At 46.8% G+C, this 23,559-nt stretch overlaps 1 protein-coding gene and 1 pseudogene across 2 annotated transcripts in view; one reads left to right on the top strand and one right to left on the bottom strand.

Moving 5' to 3' along the window:
- Positions 1 to 14,127, bottom strand: part of B3GLCT (beta 3-glucosyltransferase) — a 133,611-nt gene extending 119,484 nt beyond the window's left edge. For both annotated transcript variants that reach the window (XM_036456764.2, XM_045588487.1), the window contains exon 1: positions 13,938 to 14,127. In XM_036456764.2, coding sequence (XP_036312657.1) covers positions 13,938 to 14,001 — 64 coding nt within the window. In that variant the 5' untranslated portion in view covers positions 14,002 to 14,127. The remainder of the gene's footprint in view (positions 1 to 13,937) is intronic.
- LOC123653232 lies at positions 13,736 to 22,708 on the top strand (annotated as a pseudogene).
- Positions 22,709 to 23,559: the final 851 nt, after the last annotated feature.

Genomic DNA, 23,559 nt, shown 5'->3' with positions numbered 1-23,559 from the left:
AATGTAAATCAAAACAATAAACCAAACAAAAAGGTGAACTGGGCAAAAAATAATCCTAATTTTACAGTGCATTTCTCAAAAGCATTTCACAGTTTGTTTTCTCCAATTAGCATTCCCAGGAAAAATGGGCAATGCCACAGAGCAAGAATTTACTTCAAGGACAGAATAGGCAATTCCACGGGCAGTAATGCAGCACAGGGCATGTGGGCAGTGGGGCTCCCAGGTGACAGAAGGAGGAGAGGACTTCACCCATTCAGGTGCTTCTCAGCCCCACCCCATATATCACAGCCTCTGACTCTCTCCATTAACATTTGCTCAAGGGAAATAATCTAAAACACAGTCATACTAATAAGCCAATCACAAAGGTGGGTTGATCATTTCTATTCCCAAATAACATTTCAAAAGGCAGAATGAAATTGAAATGTAAGCGAAATAAACCTCTATGTGTGAAATTAAGATAACAGCAGATTCTACAGGAAGCTTCCTTGAGACCACTTTTATAAATAGCCAATTCCCAACTCCACCCCCTGGCCTCCCTTCTCCCCTCCTTGGCTTTTTTACAGAGCACGTACTGCCACTGACATTTATATGTTTATTTGTTCATTGCTTGTCTTATATATTAGTTCATTGTAAGCTCCATGAAGGCAGGAATGTGGTTTTATTTACTGTTTGCCCACGAACCTAGGGCATAGACAGCACACACAAGAAGATCAATTGATATTTATTTAATGAGTGCTAAATATGAATAAATGAATGAATGAGTGAATGCAATCTCCATGAAGGCATGAAGGCCCTGGAGTCATTTATTCTTTAAGGGCTGTCTGTTCCTTACACTAGACAGCATTCTACCCAGTGGAATGTAATAGTTTAGTGCCCCAACCTTAATTTATCTTTACTCGGATCTGACCTATTTTCTCACTTTTACACACACACACACAGTCCAAATCATTCATTAAGTTCTAAGAAGAAAGGAAAGATTTAACACCAAATACTCTTTAACCATTTAAATTTTGCTTCTAGGTATTAAATTTTTTCAGTGGGGATGAGGGGATTAATATGGGTAATATATCTCCAACCTAGTATGCACATTTACAACTATCAAGAAGAATCAAATATAGAATTAGTAATACTAGTAAACATCAGACAGGGAGGTCACAACATGTTAACCTCACTCAGCATTATCAAATTTTAGAAAATAGGATATTTCAACAACTTGCAGGCTATAAAAACTGTGGTCAATCTAATATTAATACATGACTTTGATGATAAAATACGCATCTGCCAACCCCATCAATTCCATGTCAAACATGGACAGTCAAAGAGCTCTGTGGGCTAGAGTTTACTCTTCTATAAGAAAAATAATATCAACTGAACAGTGGCTCATCCTATCTAATAAAGAGAGAATATGCAAATTGACCATAACTCTGCAACAAAGATGGTGGTGCCCACAGCCAATAAGGAGGGAATATGCAAATTGAGGGTCACTCTACAACAAAGATGGCAGCAGCCAGGCTGAGATGCTTATGTCGTCGCCATGGTGACAAAGCCTTGAATTCCACCAGGCTCTGGCCACTCAGGGCCTGGGGGAAGCATGCATGGAGAGCCTCCGGTCCGGTAAGGAGGCCAGTGGAGGGTGACCTGTACTCCCCACAAGGCAGTGGTGGCAGCCATGAGTGTATCAAGCAGAGCCTGCAGCCAAGCTGAAGCAGCGCCTACAGGCCAACAACACTGAGGAGTGGCTGCGAAAGTCCTGCCTCCTGGCCCCGAAGGTGCAGGATCACAGGGACAGCCAAGGTGGCGGGCCAGATTGACGTCTTCCTGACCGCACCATGGTGCACACATCCTCTCCTCCACCCCCAGACTGCGAATGTCCCCCAGTGCACTGTCACCCACGCACGCCTGCAATAGTCCTGGACCAGGACCCATGCAGGTCTTACCCCTCCCCCACCCCTCTGCCGCACTTCCATCAGCCCCAGCATGCCTCTCTCCCCATTGGACATGCGCACGTCCCCTCTGGCACGCTCACATCGTTTGGAGAGTGTCCCGGTGTTCTGGGTGGTGAGGGTTGGCGCCTGTGAGATGACAGTGAGAGGGCGGAGTGGTGATGCCCTGCTCCTGCGGAGGCCAGTGCAGGGATGAGATCACATCCGTGGGGCTATTGCAGGTGCTGAGGCGGGAGCAGGTGCAGACAGACACACCTGGGGGCGCAGGCGACCCTCGCTGAGGTGCCTTGGGTCAGCGTTCAAGATCGGGACCCAGAGGAGGCGAGGAGGTCCGTCCTCTCAGTGAAACGGTGGGATAGTCAGGGCGACTGCAGGGGAGGAATGTGCACTTTGGGAGCCGGCACCCATGAGCGAAGGCTGCCCTGACTGAGCCTCACTCGCCTGGAGCCTAGCGCACTCCTGCAGGGCAGCTGGTGACAGGACGTGCTTTTTCGAGTTAACGAGAGAAAACATTGATTCTCCTGCTGCCTGCGAAGGTGGAAAGTGGAGTGGGGAGACATGTGGGGAGTGAGCGAGGTTCCCTGTCTGGGGGTTCCAGATCCGCAATTGGTTCCTTTCACCGCTGACTAGAGATGTACAGGGTATCCCCCCAAAATCTATACACACTTTGAATACCTACTCATTCCAATGGGTTTAAGCATGAAAAGAAATAAACCACAATGAAGCTGTCATCTGTTAAAAGTGCAGGCACAAACCGGCAGTCAGACATTTCCCAAGGGGTCCCGGATTGGAGAGGGTGCAGGCCGAACTTAGGGGTCCCCCTTAGGGGCCGAATTTCGCTCACCAGGCCTCTAGTCACCTAACAACCAGCACTAGTCTCATTCACTGTCTGCAAGGTCAGATGGCTATGTCAACACAGAAGCCCTTTAGAATGTAGACTCTACTAAAGAAAAATATCTTTACTTGGTGGTACTAGTTCTGAAAATGACTAATACATCACCTTTCATAAATAAGCAGCTAATATTGTTTGATGATGTTACTGTTTCAATTAGGAATTACATAAAGAGAAACAATTCCTGATAAACCAAGTGAATTCCACAAATCCTGCCTTCATTCTCAAGACTCCATGCCTTTATTCAGAGAAGGCTGATGAGAGGGCAAACATTTTCATTCTCTCCAAAAATACACAGGCCTACAGTTAAATATTCTAAAAAACAAAAACCAAAAAGTCATGAAAGTTGCCATTTCCCTCCATCATTCTGCTGTGAAATTAAGAACTTTCCCCCTAATAGAAACACATTAGAGTACTTTCAGGCATAAGATCAAATCACATTGCAAAATCATCACTATTAGATGAATGTGAAAAAATACTAATTGGTTTTATCTTTGTTTCCATAATCTAAATTAAACAAAGAACTCATCAAAGAACAAAATGCATTTGGAAGACAGAATACACTATACCATTATTAAACACGGTCTTATAAGATGATGAATCATTTATATAATTCCCACAATGAAATCTACAGCTGGAGGAAATGAAGGAGAAACGTACCAATAGAGGAGGAAAGTGAGAAAAGTAGCAAGGGAGAAATCATCTGGCACCTCAGATAACTCAAACCAGAGCTCAGGGTTGCAGTTTAACACCCTTTGCCTGGGATGGGGGAGCAGGAAGAGGAAAGTGCCAGGACCCCAGCAAAGAAGGGACACCCTGGGCGCTGTGAGTGTGTGTGTGTGTGTGTGTGTGTGTGTGAGAGAGAGAGAGAGAGAGAGAGAGAGAGAGAGAGAGAGAGAGAGATATATGGTTGGCCTCACAAAATTCCAGATTCAATGGGGGAAAATATTCTGAAAAGCCTGGCCTGAAGGTACAGTACAGTAGGAGAAATACTGCAAGATTACTCATGTTATTTTTTTTAATATATTTTATTGATTTTCCACAGAGAAAGGGAGAGGGATAGAGAGCTAGAAACATCGATAGAAAGAAACATCGACCAGCTGCTTCCTGCACACCCCCTACCGGGAATGTGCCCACAACCAAGGTACATGCCCTTGACCGGAATCGAACCTGGGACCTTTCAGAGACGCTCCATCCACTGAGCCAAACCGGTTTCGGCACTCATGTTCTTATGTCGAACTGCTCTTTAAAAGTAATTTTCCCTTTACAATTTCCGACATGAATTTCTGTGAATCGCTACAGGGAACTATATGTAAAGTGTAAATCAGGGCAAAGAAGTAAGACCCTTTATAACTTTAAATAATTCAAGCCAACAAATGTGTTAGCACACCCATGCTGAGAAATAAATCAGTATTTTACAACGAACCTGGGACAAAGATTTATTGGGCTCCGGAGAGGAATTAATTGCACTGCATTTAACCAACATAAATCAACTATCTCTTCTTATTCCTGGGAGAGAGCACAGGACCCCAAGTCCACGCAGGAGAGATGAGTGTTCCTCCTAACTCCTTGCTCTGTTTTGTTCCTATTCCCCAATCTGTCTCCCAAACTCCCCAACTACAATAGCATCTATCACAGAAACCAAATGAAAATCAAATAAATAAATAAATAAATAACACCTTCAAGGTGCTCCCAGGATTGAGTTAAGGATGGCTGAGCATGGATGCCAAGCCCAGTGGGTAATGATAGCCTTGCTACTGGTGGTGAAGATGGTAACACACTATCAGTCTGGGCGTGTCTAGGAGTGGGTGTGCCCTGCAGACAAGTCAAGAGGAGGAAGAAAACCACATGCCCCTGGATCTGCCATCAGGACCTGCTCACAGCACACCCAGAAGCTGGCAGTGGGTCCTGTCCCCCCTCTTTCCCCTGCCCCCACCCCCACCCCCCAAGGCTCAGGGTTGCACACTTAACACACAGTGAGCGGCAGCCTTTGGGGCTTTACTTTCCTGTGACCTACTTATAAAACATCTCACCCAGCACATCTCCGCCCCCATAGCTCAGTTCCTTGGAGCTTTCCGGGTCTCATTCCAGGTCTTCCAAAGGGGGCGGTAAGCTCCAGGATGCGCAGTCTTCAGCCCATTTATTTGGTTCTAATTACCTGCTTGGAAGATAATCCATGGCAGCAGAGGGAGCAGAAACAAACTCTAGCTCAGCCTCAGTGGGCAGAACCTGCCCTTCCTTCATCCTCAGACGAATCCACGGTCCCTGAGCTTGTGGGTGTACTGAGTAGCAGCTCCATCCATCCATCCATGCCCAAGCATGGGATGGAGCACCCTGTCACTCGCCATGGGCTGGGGACAGAACCACCGCAGGCAGTGGCTGAGGGTCACATGGTTTAGCATGTGTGCTGCACTTGCAAAGTGCTCTGGGTGATAGCAGCTATTATCATTCTCATTATGAATTTATATTTTCAACCGTTCAACAGAAAATTAAAAAGTGGCCACGTGGGCATTCTAAGCCACACATGATGCTGGGAGCGGAGAAGAGGAGGGATAAGCATCTCCCCAGGGAGCTGGTGGTTTAACAGGAGACAAGCCCCTCCATCAAGGCCAAGCACAGAAGTGTGGCTCTGATGCAGTTGTCCTGATGGCAGCATAGGAAGCACCTGGGGTGGAGAGAGGGCACCTCACCCAAGCAGGGTGGCAGAGGTAACAGAGGCTTCTAGACTGGGAAGCTCAGGACTTAAGAAAGTAACGTCCAGGACACAGAGACTTCAAGGACAAGAGCAAGGAGTCCTGGAAACAGGCTTCTGCACACCAAGCACTGCCAACAGTCTGGTGTTTCCAGAGCATGGACACCTTGGGGAGGGAGTGGCTGGGCCTGGGCGAGTGAGGCTGGAGATGGCAGGGCCATGTCACAAAGGGGATTGGTGCTGGGGAGTCTGGTTGTATTCTGAGCACCACAAACTTTTTAAGAAGGCAAGTGCTGTGTTGAAACGTGCCTTAGACAGCTCTCTAGAGGTGCTGTGTGGGTGCCCATGGGAGGACATAAAAAGACACAAATACACCATCTGGGGAGCTAATTGAGCCAGGCAGCGAGAGAGAAGGGACTGACTTAAAGTGAGGCAGTGCCTGGGCACAGTAGGATTGTGAGCAAAAGCAGGTGTTGGGGATACTAAAGAAAGAACGGACAGGCTTAGAGACAAGATCCTAGGAGTGGATATGGGCGGTTAAGGGAGAGTCCACCAGGATGGTGAGAGAGATGTGAGCATAGGTGATTCCTACGTACAATGGGAAGACACCAAAGCACAGGAGCCTTCAGCTCCAGGCTGCTGCACCATGAGGTCACTCATCAGAGTCAGTGCCACCTGGGATCCAATCCAAGTTCTGCTGCTTAATAGTTAAGCAACATGGGACCAGTGACTTGGCCTCTCGAAGCCTCTGCCTCCCTTTTTGTAAGGGGGGAGGGAGGATAGGGGGGTCAAACAAGAATGAAATAGGTTAGCACATGTTCAAGTTCAGCACAGGATCTGTCCTATGGGAAAAGCCACTGAGCCTTTTGCTCAGGTGCCAACAGCAAACTCTTAGGAAAAGGGATGTGTTGGATTGGGGGCGATGCCAGCACAATTCTGCTACCAGGCAGAGAATTGGACAACATTCAGGGTCAGGGGACCCTTTGCCCATTCCATGGGTTCTACCACACTCACAGGGACTCAGCCTTTTCAGAGGAGTGAGAGGAGGCCTGGCAAAGAGTGTACAGACATGGCATCCATCTCCTTCTGAGACCACTGCCTACCCCAACTTGAAACACATCTGAAACACATCTCCTGTTTTATGGAAGAAGTCAGAGGGGGGAAATCACTTGGTGACAAAGTTTGCCAGGATCCCTAGAGTCTATGTTCCATAGGGCAAACATAGTTACAGGAAGGACAGGAAATAGGAAGCAAATACATAGGAAATAACCATCTATTTTAGAAAGAAAAAGTTCATTTGTTTCTTTGAGTCATATCTCATTTATACAAATGATAGAAGAAGCCAGGTGCCACTCAGGATATGAAAAGAAGAAAATCCAACTCAAATGGAGCTTTAGGGGAGATTCACAGGAGGCTGAGTTATAGGTAAGGGGCAGAGGAGTTCCAGGCCACACAGCCTGCTCCAGAGCACACAAAGGAGGTCTAAGAGAGCAAAGAGAAAAACACAGCACTTTGTATAATTCCTTCACATTGCAGGAATATTATTGAACCATTAACTGTCATGCTAACTTATAAAAACACAATCTATACTTAAATTTGGTTATCTTATTTTAACATACAAAAAAGTAGGTTTTAAATACACCCATCAGGACCACTGACTCCATAGTACCCAGTCTATGACACTCTAATGCCTATAGGAACTTATTTGTCTGATGTCCAAAAATCTTTGCTGTAACAACCCACTACCTAGTTTTAGTGACTTATGACCCACACATGATATTCCCTCCAGAATTACTTGAAAATCTGCCAAACGATGCTGGAACCAGAGAAAGTCCTCTTAGTTTGAATTTCAGGGGTTCTGGGTTTTTTTTGTTTGGTTGGTTGGTTCCCCCCACCCCCCCACCCCCAGTAGGCAAAATGCCCGACTTCTGAGTATTGAGCCTCGACTCCATATGTTGCTGTCTCCAAAACAACTCCTACTATCATTTAAGACAAAGCCACTAGCAGTCATCTTTTACTTACCTGGGCCTACATAGCCCAGGCAAGGTTCCTGCACCTGCCAGAATATACAATTCATCTGCGGCCTTGCTGGAAATGCAAATCCACAGGCCTCATTTCAGATCTTTTGAATCAGAAAGATTTGGAACCCAGGAATCTATATTTTACAGGGGACCCTGAGGGGACTCTTTAGGACACTGAGGTGATTCTTGTGTGTGCGAAAGGCTCACACGCACTGGGATGAACACCTGAACAGGTCCCTAAGGGAAATGATTTGGGCTGTTTTCACAACGAGCCCTGGACATTTTTCCATACCTGCATTTCCTCCCTTTATTTCATAAATGAAAAAGCAAGCTTCTGCATCAATACCCTCAGGATCTTGAGAAGATAAATGAAATGTGATGTGTAAAGAGCCTTGAGTTCCTCACAGGAAGCAACGATGTAAACTAAATCATAACACCTTTTCAGATCATAAAATATTCTCTTAGGAGCAAAAATAAGTCACTGCCCTGTAGGGAAAAGTCACTGCTGCACTTGAATATACTCAAAACTTATTTGATGATATTTTTATATGCATTTTTTCCCCTAAACCTGTAATTTTACATAATACAGATAAAGACTTTCCTCTCCAACTCCTACCAAATCTTTTGGTGCACATACATTTTGAATAAAGGCTTAAATAAATCAACTTCTTAATCAAGGCTCTCCTCTATAAAAAAAAAAAAAAAAAAAAAAAAATCTATTCAAATTGCCCCCAAATCATCTCTCTCCACCAATCTCTTCTCTGAGTTCCAGACCCACAGGTCTAACTGCCCATCTGACATGGTACCTGAACATCTCACACACACCATAACTTGTCCAAGCTGAGTTCATCATCCTCACCACCCCTAAAAGTAAATTTTAGAAAAATGAGTAGTGACAAAAAAAAATCTGTAACTTACAAGTGATTAAAGTGATAAATTTTATTTATACATTAACTATAATAAATTTATTTATTTTTTAATCCAGTCCTTCTCCAGCAGTGCCCATACCAGTAAACAGCACCCCTCTGTGCCCGTGGCTCAGGACAGGAAATTTGACTCCTCCCTGACCCCACTCTTTCAGTAGGTGGCTGTCCCTGTACCCGCTGCACCTATCAATCACTGTATCTTAGCGAGTCTTAATCTCTCATGTGGCTGAGTCTAGCAGCCTCCTCATTGGTTCTCCACATCCACATCAGCCACCACCACCTCCAAATCCCTGTTCTACAAGCCAACCAGAGGACCTTCTTACAAGGGAAGTCACTACCTATGACAGCCCTTCAGCAACTTCCCTTTGCTCTAGGCTAGGGACACAGCCCAAAATGCTCATCCTGGTCTCCAAGACCCTGCAGAACCAGTTCCTTACTGGTCCTCCCAGCTTCTTCAGACCAGTCCCTTCTTACCCCATTCCTCAGGCACCAAGCTCTCCCCACTACCTGACCTGCTCCCTTCCGCCCTCCACTGACTACTGCTCCCCCTTCAGTTCTGAGTTCTCCAGGAAGCCTTTCTTGAGCCCCTCCTCCAAGGTTTCTCAATGGCACTACTGACACTTTGGACCAGATAGCTGATTCTTTGGGGGAGGGGTCTCCTCTGCAGTGCTCAACAACATGTTGAGCAATGTTCAACAACACCCAACTCCAGATGCCAGTAGGACTCCTTGACAAACCACCCCATGATAGCCCCAAAGTCTCTAGGCAAGGACAAACATTCCGGGACCACCCCAGCATCTCCATCCCTGTTGAGAACCACTGATGTACCCAGACTCCCTGCTAAAGCCACACATCTCCCTGAATGAAGATACACAGCACTGGGTGCAGCTGCAATTACCTAGTTTCCAGCAAAATACTAACTAATGTCACCTTCCCTTCAAGACTCCAAGCTCCATGAGGCCGGAGAGGAACTAGATCTGTCTTCTTTCTGCAATATCCCCCAATCCTTGATACATAGTAGATATTCAACCCTTTTTTGAATAAGTGGAAGAAACTTTGAGTACAAAGTTTCCTACTATTTTAGTACTACTTTTAAATTGTTAACCTTCAGTAGTCCAAATCAGAACCTACACTGAATCGGGTTTCTTTAAGAGGGCTTGGTGAACAGTGCTTTGAAATAGGGTATTAAAGAAGCCTCTGGATCAATGATGGGTCTGATGAATCCCAGCACTCACTTTTCCTTTCTTTTGGGAGAGATGGAATTAACACTCCTATATATAATTCTTAAGCAAGAATCTGTGCAACAACAAAAATGGATCACACTTAATGCTACGGAGGCAAAACCTGTGACATTTGCCAATTCCCCATAGTAATCCCTTTGTGTCTAGATATTAGGCTTGCTTTACTACAATAGTATGTGTTCCTAATGAGAAAATATAAACTCAGCCCTGTGTGTTCTGAATGAGGTCAGTTATAGAGACTTGCTCAAGTTGTATGCCCGCAAATTTGCCAAAAAGGAAGATAACAAAAAGTCTCAACACCTCCTCCCCACTCCACCCCCATTTGAAAAAGGCCCTTTCCACCTCCCATCCACTGCCCCCCAACCCTAGCCCAAAGAGCTTGAGTACTGGCTGTAGGCAAACTCCCTGGGGTCAAGTTCATGACCAAGGGGGCTGGGACAACTTGGGAGTCCTAGGCTACCCAGACAACAACAAATCCATCCAGATTGCTAAACTTTGTGTCAGTAATGTCTGTGTGTTGCCTTAGAAATAAAAGATGTTAAAAATCAAAAATTTAAAAACGCCCCCCAAAAAAACAGTTAGGTCTGATACTTGGTGTTCTAAATGTCTGGCTCACTGCAGTAAAAAGGACCTGAGCAAAATCTGGCTCAGAATAAAAATTATCCTTAATTTTGGCAAGTACTAAGACATACAATCTTGACCCACACAGAGCAGAAACAGAGATAAGAAAGACATTCTATTACTTAGTACACAGAAATACCAATTAGGATTAATAGACAACCCAGACAATTGATGCTTAAATAAGACAGAGTAAGTTTATTTCTAGTCTCTGGCAATACACGTCAGGTAATACCATGTTTCCCCGAAAATAAGACATCCTCCGAAAATAAGACCTACTTACAGGTTTCCTTCTGAGTGAAATATAAGGCATTCCCCCGAAAATAAGGACCCCCGTAGGCTCTGTCTCAGAATGCTATTGCTAAACATGAGAGTTATGGTCCACTGATTCTGAAAGAAATGGAGTCACAAGAAATTCACCAGGAAATTCAGGAATTGGATTGTTATGATGATGTTCCAGAAGATGATGACATGATTGTCATTGAATAAATGAGTAAATTCTTGATACTGTAGGATTCCCAGTTTGTCTGGTTTGTGTTGACAACTACCGTACTACCATGCCGTATACAGGTAATAAATTTCCTTTATTTTCATTTAACAATAAATGTGTACCATATTCTTCTTCATGGAAAAATAAGACATCCCCTGAAAATAAGACCTAGCGCATCTTTGGGAGCAAAAATTAATATAAGACGCTGTCTTATTTTCGGGGAAACAGGGTAGGTGATATAGTGCTCCACACCCATCTGGCACCCAGGTGCTCACTATCCTTTCTGCTCTACCATACTTACCACTGGCTTCTGTCAAAGTCACCTGATGGTCACAAGAAGGTCACCATAGCTCCAGCCATCGAATTCACGTAACAGGAAATGAGAAGGAGAATGAAACAATGGCAAAAATGGCCTGCATCCAGCTGGGTCAGCCACCTTTAATAAACTTTACCAAGACACTCTGCCATTCCACACGCCTTGTCCCCTAAATCTCTATAGAGAACTCCCTGGCTACCCATATTTGCAAGGGCCACTGAGAAACCATTGGACACACTGCCACACCATCAGCATTCCTCCACCCTTCCCCTTGCCCACTGTATTCGTCTTCTAGGGCTGTCATACAGAAAACTATTGACTGGTTGGCTTAAACAACAGAAATTTATTTATTCATATTTCTGGAGGCTGCAAGTCCAAAATCAAGGTGTCAGCAGGGCTGGTTTCTACTGAGACCTCTCTCCTTGGCTTGTATTAATAGATGACCATCTTCTAGCTGTGTCCGCCCATGGCCTTTCCTCTATTTGCATGCATCCCAGTATTATTTTTTTAATGATTACTAGAGAGAGGAAGGGAGAGGGATAGAGACAGAAACATCGATGAGAAGAACATCATCAATTGGTTGCCTCCTGCATGCCCCCTACTGGGGAGTGAGACTGCAGCCTGCGTATGTGCCCTGGTGGGGCACACCAGCCAAGCAAAGTTTCAGTATTTTATGTAGTCTATGGCTCTCATTTTATAGAGCAACCACAAGAAATAACACAGTGGCTGACCTAAAAGCATGAATAAATCTCTGATTATAGAACTCAAATTGCAGTGAATTTTGTCTGTTTTAAGTGTTTAAAACAAATTTTCTATATGGATTTTTCTCTAATGAATATGCTATACCTTGTGGGGAAAATAAACTATATTCAGTCAGGCCAACCTTATAAGGAAATGTTTAGGTATTTTTAAATATTATCAGGAGTATCCAAATGTCTCAGAACTCTGTTTCAGCTAGATTCCAAGAATCTTGATTTCAAGATTGTAAAGTGCTCCTCAACCTGCCCTAACAGAGCTCAATAAAATGAATTCATTATTTATTTCAGCTCTCCAAGAATACAGCTTCCGGTCTGCACCAATCCATGAAAGCCAGTTCACAAAGCCAGTTCTCAGGGAACTTTTCATAGATACTATCTAACTTATTGTGCTTATCTGACAACCTCACAATGCTAATAGACATCTCTAAAAAATGTGTTGACATTTTAGTTCATTCCGAATGTCCTTTCACATAGTACCAGCTTTGGACAGTGCAGGTATCCCCTCTAGGGCAATAAAAATCAGTGCACACACAGCAATTCAAATGTGCCTTTCAGCCCATACGTTGACTGTGTTATGAACAAACCTTATATTTCCAGGACAGCACTATAAAACACCGGGCTATAAATAGAATCTTAATTTCAGCTACCACCCGCCAGCTTTCCTTAGGTGAAGAAGTTCCAGGCAACGGGCCAACTAATGTAGCTAGCAGTCACCTCTCCCACTCCCTCCAGCCTCCCTTCCCAGGGCTGCCCCAGGAGTGCACTTCCTTCCGCTAGAGCAGATCTTTGCCAACTTGGGTGGCTCCCAACGGTCCCTCATAGCCTCTCTGCCCAGGTTGCCCGCACATGTTTAATAACACTGTTACTAAATCATGCGCGTGGGCAATTAATTACCAATTGATCTCACTCAGTTTCTCCACACTGAGCACCTATAGAAACGCCAGAGGTGGGAAAATAAGGTCCTTATTCAGAAAGCTTAAATCCAAGCAAAGCCAGGCAGCAAAAGTTCCTGTAGGTGGGCCACCAAACAGCGACGTGCAACAAACAGCACGACATCTTTTCCTACATGGCACCCTTCTGCCAGGTCTAGAAATCGCTGCCTCTTAGGCTGGACACACAAAAGTCTGGGTGAGACGACAATAACCCTGCGAACACTGAAGAGAGAAGCATGTTTCCACAAGCTTTCAAACTTGAACAGATCTCATCATGAAAGTTAATTACAATTATTTTAAAAGGAAAACTTTTATCAACATAATTTTATGATAAAGGGGAGAACTAACTAGCTCTTGTGAGGATGTAAAAATAGATAAATAAATAGATAAATAAATAAATAATGGGAGGGGGCCCTGCAGCACAGGTCTGACAGGCACTGTTTCCAGCAGCGTTCTCTGCTTCCCCCCCACAAAGACCCCGGACTGGGGGAGGGGGCTCAGCAGGGCCTCCGCGTGCCGTCAGGGAATCCGGGGTGGAGGTGGGAGGGGCCGGTGCTAAGCTGGCATCGCAGCCTCGGGGGCCAGGGCATGTCCTCCGGCCCACGCAGCGAGCTCCGGAGGGGTGGGTGGGGCGGTGCGGCGGTGCAGGCGGGAAGGGAGCCGGTGGGGCGCGCCCAGAGATTCCGGGGACTGAGCGGTGCGGGGAGCGCTGGGGGGCAGCGCACGGGGCGGGCGGGCGGCAGCGGGGGGGGGTGGGGGGGGGACCTGAGGAGGGGGTGCGGGGGGAGCGGGCCCGCGTCCCTCCTTCCAAAGTTTCTTGCCGCCGCGCAGCTACCCGCGCTTCCTGTGGGAGTGACGCTCGGCGGCGGCCAGCCCCGGGCAGAGGAGGCGGAAGACGCGGATGACCGGCCGCGGCAGGAACCGGCAGCCGAGAGGGGCCAGGCCGGCGTGTTCCCAGCCGCCGGGTCCACCGGGCACCGCGAGGGGGCGCTGCTGCGGGAGGGGGTGCAGACGGCCGACCCTGGGCTTCGGGGGCTGATCGCCGGCGCTGCCCTGGGCGCCCGGAAGCCCGCGCCCCGCCTGTGCACGCCCGGCCGCCGCTACTTACCCAGCGAGCAGGTGAGGAGCCAAAGCCGCGCCAGGAGCGCGCAGCGGCGGGCCGGCGGCCGCATCCGGGCAGCGGGCTGCGCGCCTGCCGGGCGCGGGAACTGCGACGCGCGGGGAGCGGAGCTGCGCCGCCGCCCTTGCAGCCCGGCTGACCCTTTCTCAGCGCAGCGCCCTCCGCCGGCGCCGCCCGCGCCCCCTGGCGGCTGGCAGCGGGAGTGCGGCCCGGCCCTTCCTGAGTAGAGGTGGCAGTTCCTCAGCCTCCTTCTAGGCATCTGACCTGGGCGCCCGCCTCACTCCCTCTCCCTTACCCAAGCCCCACCCTCGACCCACCCTCATTCCGTCAGCTCTTTTTCCTGGCTCTCCAGCAATACATCAGTAGTTCCCCATCTGACACCCACCCTGCAAAGTGATGGGGGGAGTCCCTTTTCCTCCCTATTATTGTACCATCTGCTATTTCAAAATCAGTAATTCAACTCTTAGCTATTGTTGGCACCAGGGTTCTACTTTGATGAAGGTGTTTTTAATCAGCTCAACTAATTTATTTAATATCCTTTTCTAAAAATGTATTTTTATTGATTTCAGAGAATAAGGAAGAGGGAGAGAGAAACCTAAAAGAATCATTGATCTGCCACCTCCTGCACGCCCCCTACTGGGGATCGAGCCTGACAGGAATAGAACTGTGGCCTCCTGGTTCATAGGTCCACCACTGAGTCACGCTGGCCCAACTAAATATCCATTTTTAATGATTTGGCCAGTAGCTTATGCCTGAAATTTGGCTTTTAATAGAAGTTTGTGTAAATGTTAGTTCATATAAATGTAATTTTAAGCATTCACCATAATGGAGGAGGAAGGATGTTTTATTCAAAACATCTGATAAAAATTAATTGTGTAATGCAGAGAAGTCAGCTGACAGTGGAAATGGTGGGACTGGCCAGGGGCTCCCTCCTGCTAGAAAGAATGGCAGTCCTGGCAGCGATGGTGCCCCTTAGGTAGTGTGGTAGACTGAAGAGGACAGCAACCACAAAGGAAGGACTGCACACCCTTCTCATGGTTCAGCTCCACTGTGCCTCCCCAAGCCTTGGCCCATTTATGTCTTAGCAAGTTGATAAGACCAAGTGCTCATTACCTACCTGAGTTTAGAACCATGAATTCCTGAAGGTCCTATCCATGTTTCCCTTCACACTTGGTTATATATTTTAGATGTCTACTATGTACCTGGGATTATGCTAAGTATTCTACAAACACCAGTATCTTCCAGGTGGACCCAGTTGCTAAACATCAAAGGAAGAGCAGTACTAGGCCCTAGAATACATGTGAGATGTGGGGAACTGGAGAAGAGGTGCTAAATAAATGTCTGTTGTCATGAGCCCTATAAACTTGAATGCTGGTGGGAATATGACCTCAAGTACATTCGGACACCCTTGTCATTTGTTCCATTTGTCCATGCAAAAGCTCTGTAAGTTTTTTAAAAAGAGAAAGTCTGGAGACAATTGGTTTTCTCTTTCTGATTTATATTGACTTCTTAACACTGGGAGCTAATGTTTTGCATGTTATCCATTTTTTGTGAGTGCAAATAGTGCCATTTTGTTCCATTCAGCCAAGGTTTGTGGCTACACGTTAATACCATTTTTAAGGGGAGGGAAAAGAAAAGAAATTTTCTTATTGAGTCCTTTCAAATTTATGGCTGATCCCTTTTATCCTTCTTTTAAAATTTACCTTCCTGTTTAAGAGTTCTAGAAGGGGTACAATTTCTGAAGCGGTTCAGCTTTCTTTCAAGGAAATATGTTTCACATGAGATATTAAGCATGAAAGCAAGGTGTGTCAAAATAGACAGAGAAGCCTAATAATTAAATAGCTTGCTTGCCAAGTATGTGTTCAAATACCAATTCCACTTTGGTAACAAGCAACTCTGGGCTGCTTAATGTTTTCATCAAAACTTGTCATGTCAGCGTGTCGCTGTGTGTTGTGCAGGGAGGCGGGCTCTACACACAGGGAGAGCACAGTCTGTGTCAGTAATAAACTGCCTGCATTCTTCCTTTCCACACAGACATGGATAAATGGCACATCACAAAGCTCCATAACTCACGTTTTAAAAAGGATTACCTTTCACTTTCTGCAGTCCTATGATAAATGGACTTGCTAGGAGTTCTCTTTCCTCATTACAAGTCGAGAGTTCCCTGGAACAAAACGTGCTCATGAGGATGCTTACAGATGCATGGAAAGGCCTTGATTGCCTTGGTGCTTCTGTTACTACCGGGAATACCAACTATGAGGGGACAACTTCCATTAGCAAAAAACAAAAACTACCTTATGTAGTCTAAGGTTATGTACTCTAAGATTATGAAGAAAGAGCTGGCCATAGCTCTGTTGTCCTGGAGTTCACCCACCCCCATGCTGGCCCTGGAAAGAATGCCCTGCATAGGCATGAGGCAAGGAGTCACTATTGCAACATGATTAAGACACTGGTCATTTTCAAAAGAATTTTCTAAATACTAGAGAACATGAATACATATGCATAAAACCATAGATAGCCAAATAATCCAATAAACAAGTTCTAAACAGATTATTGTGATCTTGTAGTAACTACGAGAGGCCCCGTGCACAAAATTCATGCAAGAGGAATGTCCCCTCAGCCTAGCCTGCACCCTCTCCAATCCGGGACCCCTCAAGGGATGTCCGGCTGTCGGTATGTCAGACTGCTGGTATAGGCCCGATCCCAGAGTGGCAGTTGGACATCCCTCTCACAATCCAGGACCACTGGCTCCTAACTGTTTACCTTCCTATCTGCCTGATCGCCCCTAACTTCGCTCCCTGCCAGCCTGATCACTCCTAACTGCCTCTGCCTGCCAGCCTGATTGCCCCTAACTGCCCCCTTGTTGGCCTGGTCATCCCAACTAACCCCTGCTGGCCTGGTCGTCCCTAACTGCCCCCCCACTGGCCTGGTCACCCCTAATGGGCCCCCTGCTAGCCTGATCACTCCTCACTGCCTCCTCTACTGGCCTGGTCACCCCCAACTGCCCCCCTCTGCTGGCCTGGTCGCCCCTAACTGCCCACCCTGCCAGCCTGGTAGCCCCTCACTGCCCCCCCTCTGCCAGCCTGGTTGCCCCCCTGCCAGCCTGGTCACCCCATACAGCCTGCTGTTCAGTCGTTTGGTTGTCCTCACTAAGTCCCCCTGCCAGCCTGGTTGCCTCATGCAACCTTCTGTTTGGTGGTCAGTCTGGTTGTTTCCATCGTGACAGCCCCTGGCTTTTTATATATGAGGATACTTGAGGCCCAAAAGTCTGGACTCCATTCACTCATTCAACCCATATTGAGCACCCTCTTGCTAGCATGCTCATTGCCAGACTCTCGGGAAGATACTAAGAAGCATGAAGCGTGCAGTCTCATTAGGGTGGTAAAGTATAAGTAATTTTACTGCCAAGCGATAAATGCTGCTGCACATGTAGATGGAAACTAAAGCGGGAAACACAGAGTCTGTCAGGGCCCTGGAAACCAGTCAGAAAGGGGAAGTAACTATTACATGGTCTTACTTAAAGGAGAAATAGGAGGGCCCTGGGTTCAGAAAGAAAGGAAAGACATCGCAGGCAGAGGCACTGCATGCGAGAAGAAAGTCAGCCCAAAGGAGTGGGGGAAGGAAGGGAGTGGGATAAGGTGGCACCTTTCTAGCCTGATTCCTCTCCCAGCGACTTGGAAGAGGCCTCCTGGGCACCCTCAGTGGCCCTCACATGGCTTCTGGGGGCCCTTCTCTCTCTCTCTCTCTCTCTCTCTCTCTCTCTCTCTCTCTCTCACTCACACACACACACACACACACACACACACACACACACAGGAGTGGCCTCATGAACTATTAGTGGCCTTAGGGATTATTTTCCAAACTTAAAATCAGGCCAATGGTCTGACAAGAGATTCTAATGTCTGAAATAGGGACTCAAAGGCTAAAAGTCATTTTGATCATCAGATCCATTTAACCAGCTGCTAACCATGTCCCACACTCCCAGAATTAGTGCACACCTGGTATTAGGAGAGCAACTATCACTGTCCCTGATGCTATAACCTTTAGGGAAGCAAGAGAACCTTTGACCCCTATGGCAGAAGAGTGAGAGGAAGAAAGACCAGCAAAAACCTCCATCAGAGTAGATCCAGCAGCACAGCCTCCCCGGAGCAGGAGCTTAGGAAGAAGGCCCTGACGCATAAAAAAGAGGTCCGTCCACTGCCCTATAGGGGCGTTAGTCACTGTGCTCCCACCCCACTCACAAAGTATAGGCAAAACCCATTCTGTCAAGTTAGACTTACAACCAAGATTTTGCCAGAAGAGGCTCAACAACAGGATTCTTACCAAGATCCAGGAAATAAATACAACAAAGGTTGCCATCTCAACAGGCCCCCAGGATAAGCCCAAAATGCAAAGCTATTGCAATTTTCTGTTCTTTGCAAGACAGAGTGGTATAAAGGCTTCTGTACAAAAATAAACAAATAAATAAATAAGCTATCTCCTAGAAACTTCTGACCAGAAATAGAGTATCCCTTTAGATATTTTATTCTCCTTTCTAGAATCACATGTCCTACTGTTCTCAGTAAAGATTTCTGTGGAATCCCTCCTAAGCGGCATACTCACAGGAGCATTGGATTTTTATTAAGAACATATGGCATGCGGCATGCGGAATGCGGAACATTCACAGCCCACACGAAATGTGTTGGTGTTCCTGGTGTTGTTGCTGATAGGTAGTTGTTCATTTTACAACATCTGCTTTCATGTGTAGGATTCTGGTTCACAAGCTCAACAAAATGAGTCAACCTTTTTCATTTGTCCATCAATAAACAAGTTAGAGTTACTTCAGGAGTGAGGCTCCTCTGAGGTTGGGAAGAGAAATGTGTGTTCCTGGATTGACCAGACTCTAGTAGATGTACCTAAAGAGCCATGAGTGCGTGTAGAACACGGCAAGTGCCCTGAGAAGCACCTGAGGAAACAGGGCAAGCGCAGCATACCTTCTTGGGGACAGGAGAAGGGCTCACACACATGCAGCAGTTGAACTGAGGGTTAAAGAACGGATAGGTAGTTATCAGTTGGAGAAGGGCATCCAGCAGAGGGGTCAGGGCAGGCAGGGACATGGAAGTCAGGGGAGCTGTGAGTTTAGAGGCTGATGAGTTCGGTTTGGCAGGGAGAACTTTGAATGCCATGCTAAGAAGATTGACTTACCCTAACCACTTTGCCTCAGTGGACAGAGCATCGGCCTGCAGACTGAAGGGTCCCTGGTTCGATTCCGGTCAAGGCCATGTACCTTGGTTGCAGGCACATCCCCAGTAGTGGATGTGCAGGAGGCAGTTGATCGATGTTTCTCTCTCACTGATGTTTTTAACTATCTATCCCTCTCCCTTCCTCTCTGTAAAAAATCAATAAAATATATATATATTTTAAAAGAAAAAGAAGATTGACCTTCTGCTGAGTGCAGCAGTGGAGAGATGGGAAATACGTGTTAGCTGGTGAAGACAACATTCTCCACTGCCAGACTGAGTCTGCAACCTTATCAGAGAGCCAGTGAGAATGAATACCCCATTCATGGGTGCTGGTATTGATTAAATGAAAAAGTTATGCTGTGAGAAAATTAATTCACTGGTAATTTTCTGGATATATTGGAGAGGAAAAGGAAAAGAAGGACTTTGCAAAACAAAACCATGAGAAAAGAAGAAAGGGAAACTTGCTGAGCACATGCGATAGCTGGGCACTCTGCCTGTTACTATCAAATATACCATTTCATTTAACCCTCACAGAGAGAGAGACAGAGACAGAGAGAGACTGTTCTGTTTCCCACTGAGTAAACTGAGTAAACAGTTGAGTAAACTGAGTCTCAGGTAAATCAAATACCAATAGCCAGAGCTGCCATTAACAGCAGTTCTTCCACAAAATCAGGCTCTTTAAGGTGATAGTAGCAACAGGAGTGCAGGGAAGGAATGTCTCTGAAGGCTCCACAGAGACCAGATCAATAGTGCTTGTGAGGGAGCCAGCATGTAGACCGCAGTGCAGAGAGCCAGATGGAGCGGTTAACTGGAATGGAGATCTGCCAGCGGAAGGAGTTGGTGGAGAAAAATGGAATATTATTATCATTACTACTGTTACAAATGATGTACCCTCACAATATCAGCAGTTGAAAAGCAACAGCTAAATTTAATAAGCACTTGTTATACACCAGGCACGCTACTACATGCTGTGCATGCATTATTTCTCATCAGATAATCCTTCGTTTAATTTTCAAAACTGCTTTACTCTTACTTTAGAGAGATTAGGGAACATGCTTGAGGACAGCACTTCTCTCTGTGGGATCCACTATCCTCTTACAGGTCCCCAAGACTCTTTTGGGTGTGCAGGTCGGCAAGGTCAAACCTTTTATGACAATATGGAAACACTTGCATTTTTTTTTTTTTCTGTGTTGGTACAAGGACAGCAGTGGGTGAGAGTGCCTACTGTCTTAGCACTAATCAAGGTGATGGCAGCAAAAAAGGCCAAGTAGCAAAAAAGGCAAGTCTACTTAGGAAGATTCTTGATGAAGCATGCAAATTATTAAATGTACTAGGGCCCGGTGCATGAAATTCGTGCACTGGGAGTGGGGGATCCCTCAGCCCAACCTGCCCCCTCTCACATACTGGGAGCCCTCAGGGGATGTCCACGGGGAGTAGACCTAAGCCACAGTCTGGCCTCCCTTTTGGGGAGGCCACTGGGCTGATCAGGGGAAGTGACCAGCCCCATCACTCCGCTGCTGCAGCCACCACAGCTACCAAGGTGTTTTCATCATCACGGAGTTCAGTCCCTTCACCATGAAAAATTGAAAACTTTCTTTAGGCATTTTCAAGATGTCTCTTACATAGGATATGCATTTCTTTCTTTCTTTCTTCTTCTTCTTTTTTTAATCCTCACTTGAGGATATGTTTCCATTGACTTTTAGAGAATGTGGAAGAGAAAGTGAAAGCCAGAGAGAAACATCAATGTGAGAGGAATACTTTGATTGGCTGCCTCCTGCTTGAGCCCTGATCTATGCCCCAGCCAGGGAGGAGCCTGCAACCTAGGTACATGCCCTTGATCAGAATTGAACCCAGACCCTGCTGTTGGCAGGCCGAGGCATTATCCATTGAGTCAAAGGAGCTAGGTCAGGATATGACATTTCTTAGCCCTCCAGCAGCGGACCTTCGTTTTTTTCTCCAGAAGTGTGGTGGAAAAACCCTAGATCACCTTTTTGGATTCTTATTACCCAATTTACTAAGAATATCACTAGTGGCGTACAGGGAGCTTATCCAATGAGCAGTGAAAAAAGGTGTTTCCTCTACAGTTCACACCAATCATGGTCTGGGCCCTGCCCAGGCCTAAAGCCTCTAGCCGAAGCTTTAGGCCTGGGCAGGGGCCCTCCAACTCCCTCTGATCGCCGGCTCTGCTTCTGCCCAGGCCAAAATCCTCTGGCTGAGGCTTTCAGCCTTGGGCAGGGCACCCCAGCTCCCTGCAATTGCAGGCTCCGCCCCTGCCCCCTCATTCTGATTGCAGGCTTGGCCCTGCACAGGAGCCCCTTTGGCTCAGGCCCTTCCCAGAATGCTCTGGGCCCTGAGCGCCTATTATGCAAATTAACCACCATCTTTTTTTGGTTAATTTGCTTACTCACTCTAATTGGCTATCAGCATAGTGAAGGTAAGGTCAATTTACATGTTTGTCTATTATTAGGTAAGATTAAATTGCACAATTGAGCACACATCTTTTTTAAATTGTGTGAGGCAAAATGAGGTGTAGCATAAAAGTCCTTACGCTGTCTACCGAACTATGCATATCAAGAAAAAGCCCATGTGTGAGTGCTTGAGTTGCAGCCTGAACTAGCTGAGTCATTTGTGTATTCTTTTTTCCCACAGTTGATAGAAACACTGGCAGACAAACTATGGTTATTCAGCATTAAGAACTTGGCTAATATGTTCTCAAAAATAACAAAACAAATGTATCATCTCAAAGATATTGTGTGTTGCTAACAATAGCTTTTTAATCCTTAAAGACTTTTCAATTAAGTCAATGGGTGGTGTTTACAAATGTGACTTTTAAAATCTTGTATAACAAAATGAGCCCACATTTGGAAGACCCACATATTTTTGTGACCTCTGTGTGAAGTTACAAAAAAGTTCCAGTCAAAGTAAAAAGTAAGAGTAAAAGTAAGACTGATGGATTTTAAGGTAACATGGTACAAAAGTTCACTGTGTGACTTCAGATTCTACATTACAACTAAGAAACTCCCAATTGGCTCTCTCTCTTCAAGAAGGTAGCCAGGAAACCTCCCCAGCAGACACAGAGATGCAGATCTTTCTGAAGATCCTGACTGGTAAGACCATCACCCTCAAGGTCGAGCTCAGTGACACCACTGAGAATGTCAAAGCTAAAGTCCAAGTCAGGGATTCTGTGGACAAAGCGCAGGAGGATGGCTGCACTCTCTCAGACTACAATCAGAAAGATCCACCGTTCACTTGCTTCCTCTGCCGGGTGGCATCACTGACGTCTCCCTCTGCGAACTCGCCCAGAAGTATAACTGCAACAAAGTGATCTGCCTCAAGTGTTGGGGCCATCTGCACCCTCCTCACTATCCATGGCCACAAGGAGTGCGGACACACTAACAACTTCAGGAAAAGAGTAAATAAGGCCAATCTACCACCTCCTCAAGCCTTCTTCCTGAATCCCATGGCCCTGGGCCTTGATAAAGTTTCCTTTTCCTTGACTGGAGCAGTGAAAACAATAAAATAAAACCTCCCAATTGTCTCGAGTTTCGATGGGTTGTCAATAAATGACCACAATTATATGAAAATACTAGAGGCCCAGTGCACAAAATTCAGCACAGGGTGGGGGGCAGGTGCCTCAGCCCACCTGCACCCTCTCCAACCAACCCCTTGAGGAATATCTGCCAGTTTTCTGGCAAGCTGACATCCCTCTCACAATCCATGACTGCTGGCTCCCAACCATTGGTCTGCCTGCCTGCCTGATTGCCCCTAACTGCTTCTGCCTGCCAGCCTGATCACGCCCTAACTGCTCCCCTGCCAGGCTGATCAAGGTCTAACTGCTCCCCTGCCACTCTGGTTGCCCCAAACTGCCCTCCCTGCAGGCCTGGTTCCTCATAACTGCCCTCCCCTGCCAGCCTTGTCACTCCTAACTGCCCTCCTCTGCCAGCCTGGTCTCCCCCAACTGCCCTCCCCTGCTGGCCTGGTCGCCCTTAACTGCCCTCCCCTGCCAGCTTGGTTCTTCCCAACTGCCCTCCCCTGCCGGTCTGGTCACCTCTAACTACCCTCCCCTGCAGGCCCAGTCACCCCCAACTTCCCTTCCATGCCAGTTGGGTACCAGATCATCAGGGGAGGGAAGTTAGGGGGACCAGGATGGCAGGGGAGGGCAGTTGGGGGCGAGATCAGGCCAGTAGGGGAGGCCAATTGGAGGCGAAATCAGGCTGGCAGGGGAGGGCAGTTAGAGGTGAGGTCAGGCTGACAAAGGAGGGCAGTTGGGGGTGACCAGGCCAGCAGGGGAGGGTATTTGGGGTTGAGACAAGGCCTTCTGGGGATGGCAGTTAGGGGCAATCAGGCAGGCAGGCAGAGGCAGTTAGGGGCAATCAGACAGGCAGATA

The sequence above is a fragment of the Pipistrellus kuhlii genome, unplaced genomic scaffold (genome assembly GCF_014108245.1).
Source record: "Pipistrellus kuhlii isolate mPipKuh1 unplaced genomic scaffold, mPipKuh1.p scaffold_m20_p_3, whole genome shotgun sequence".
NCBI lineage: Eukaryota > Metazoa > Chordata > Mammalia > Chiroptera > Vespertilionidae > Pipistrellus > Pipistrellus kuhlii.
The sequence above is the reverse complement of the archived record's forward strand: the minus strand, read 5'-3'. Positions and strand labels throughout refer to the sequence as shown.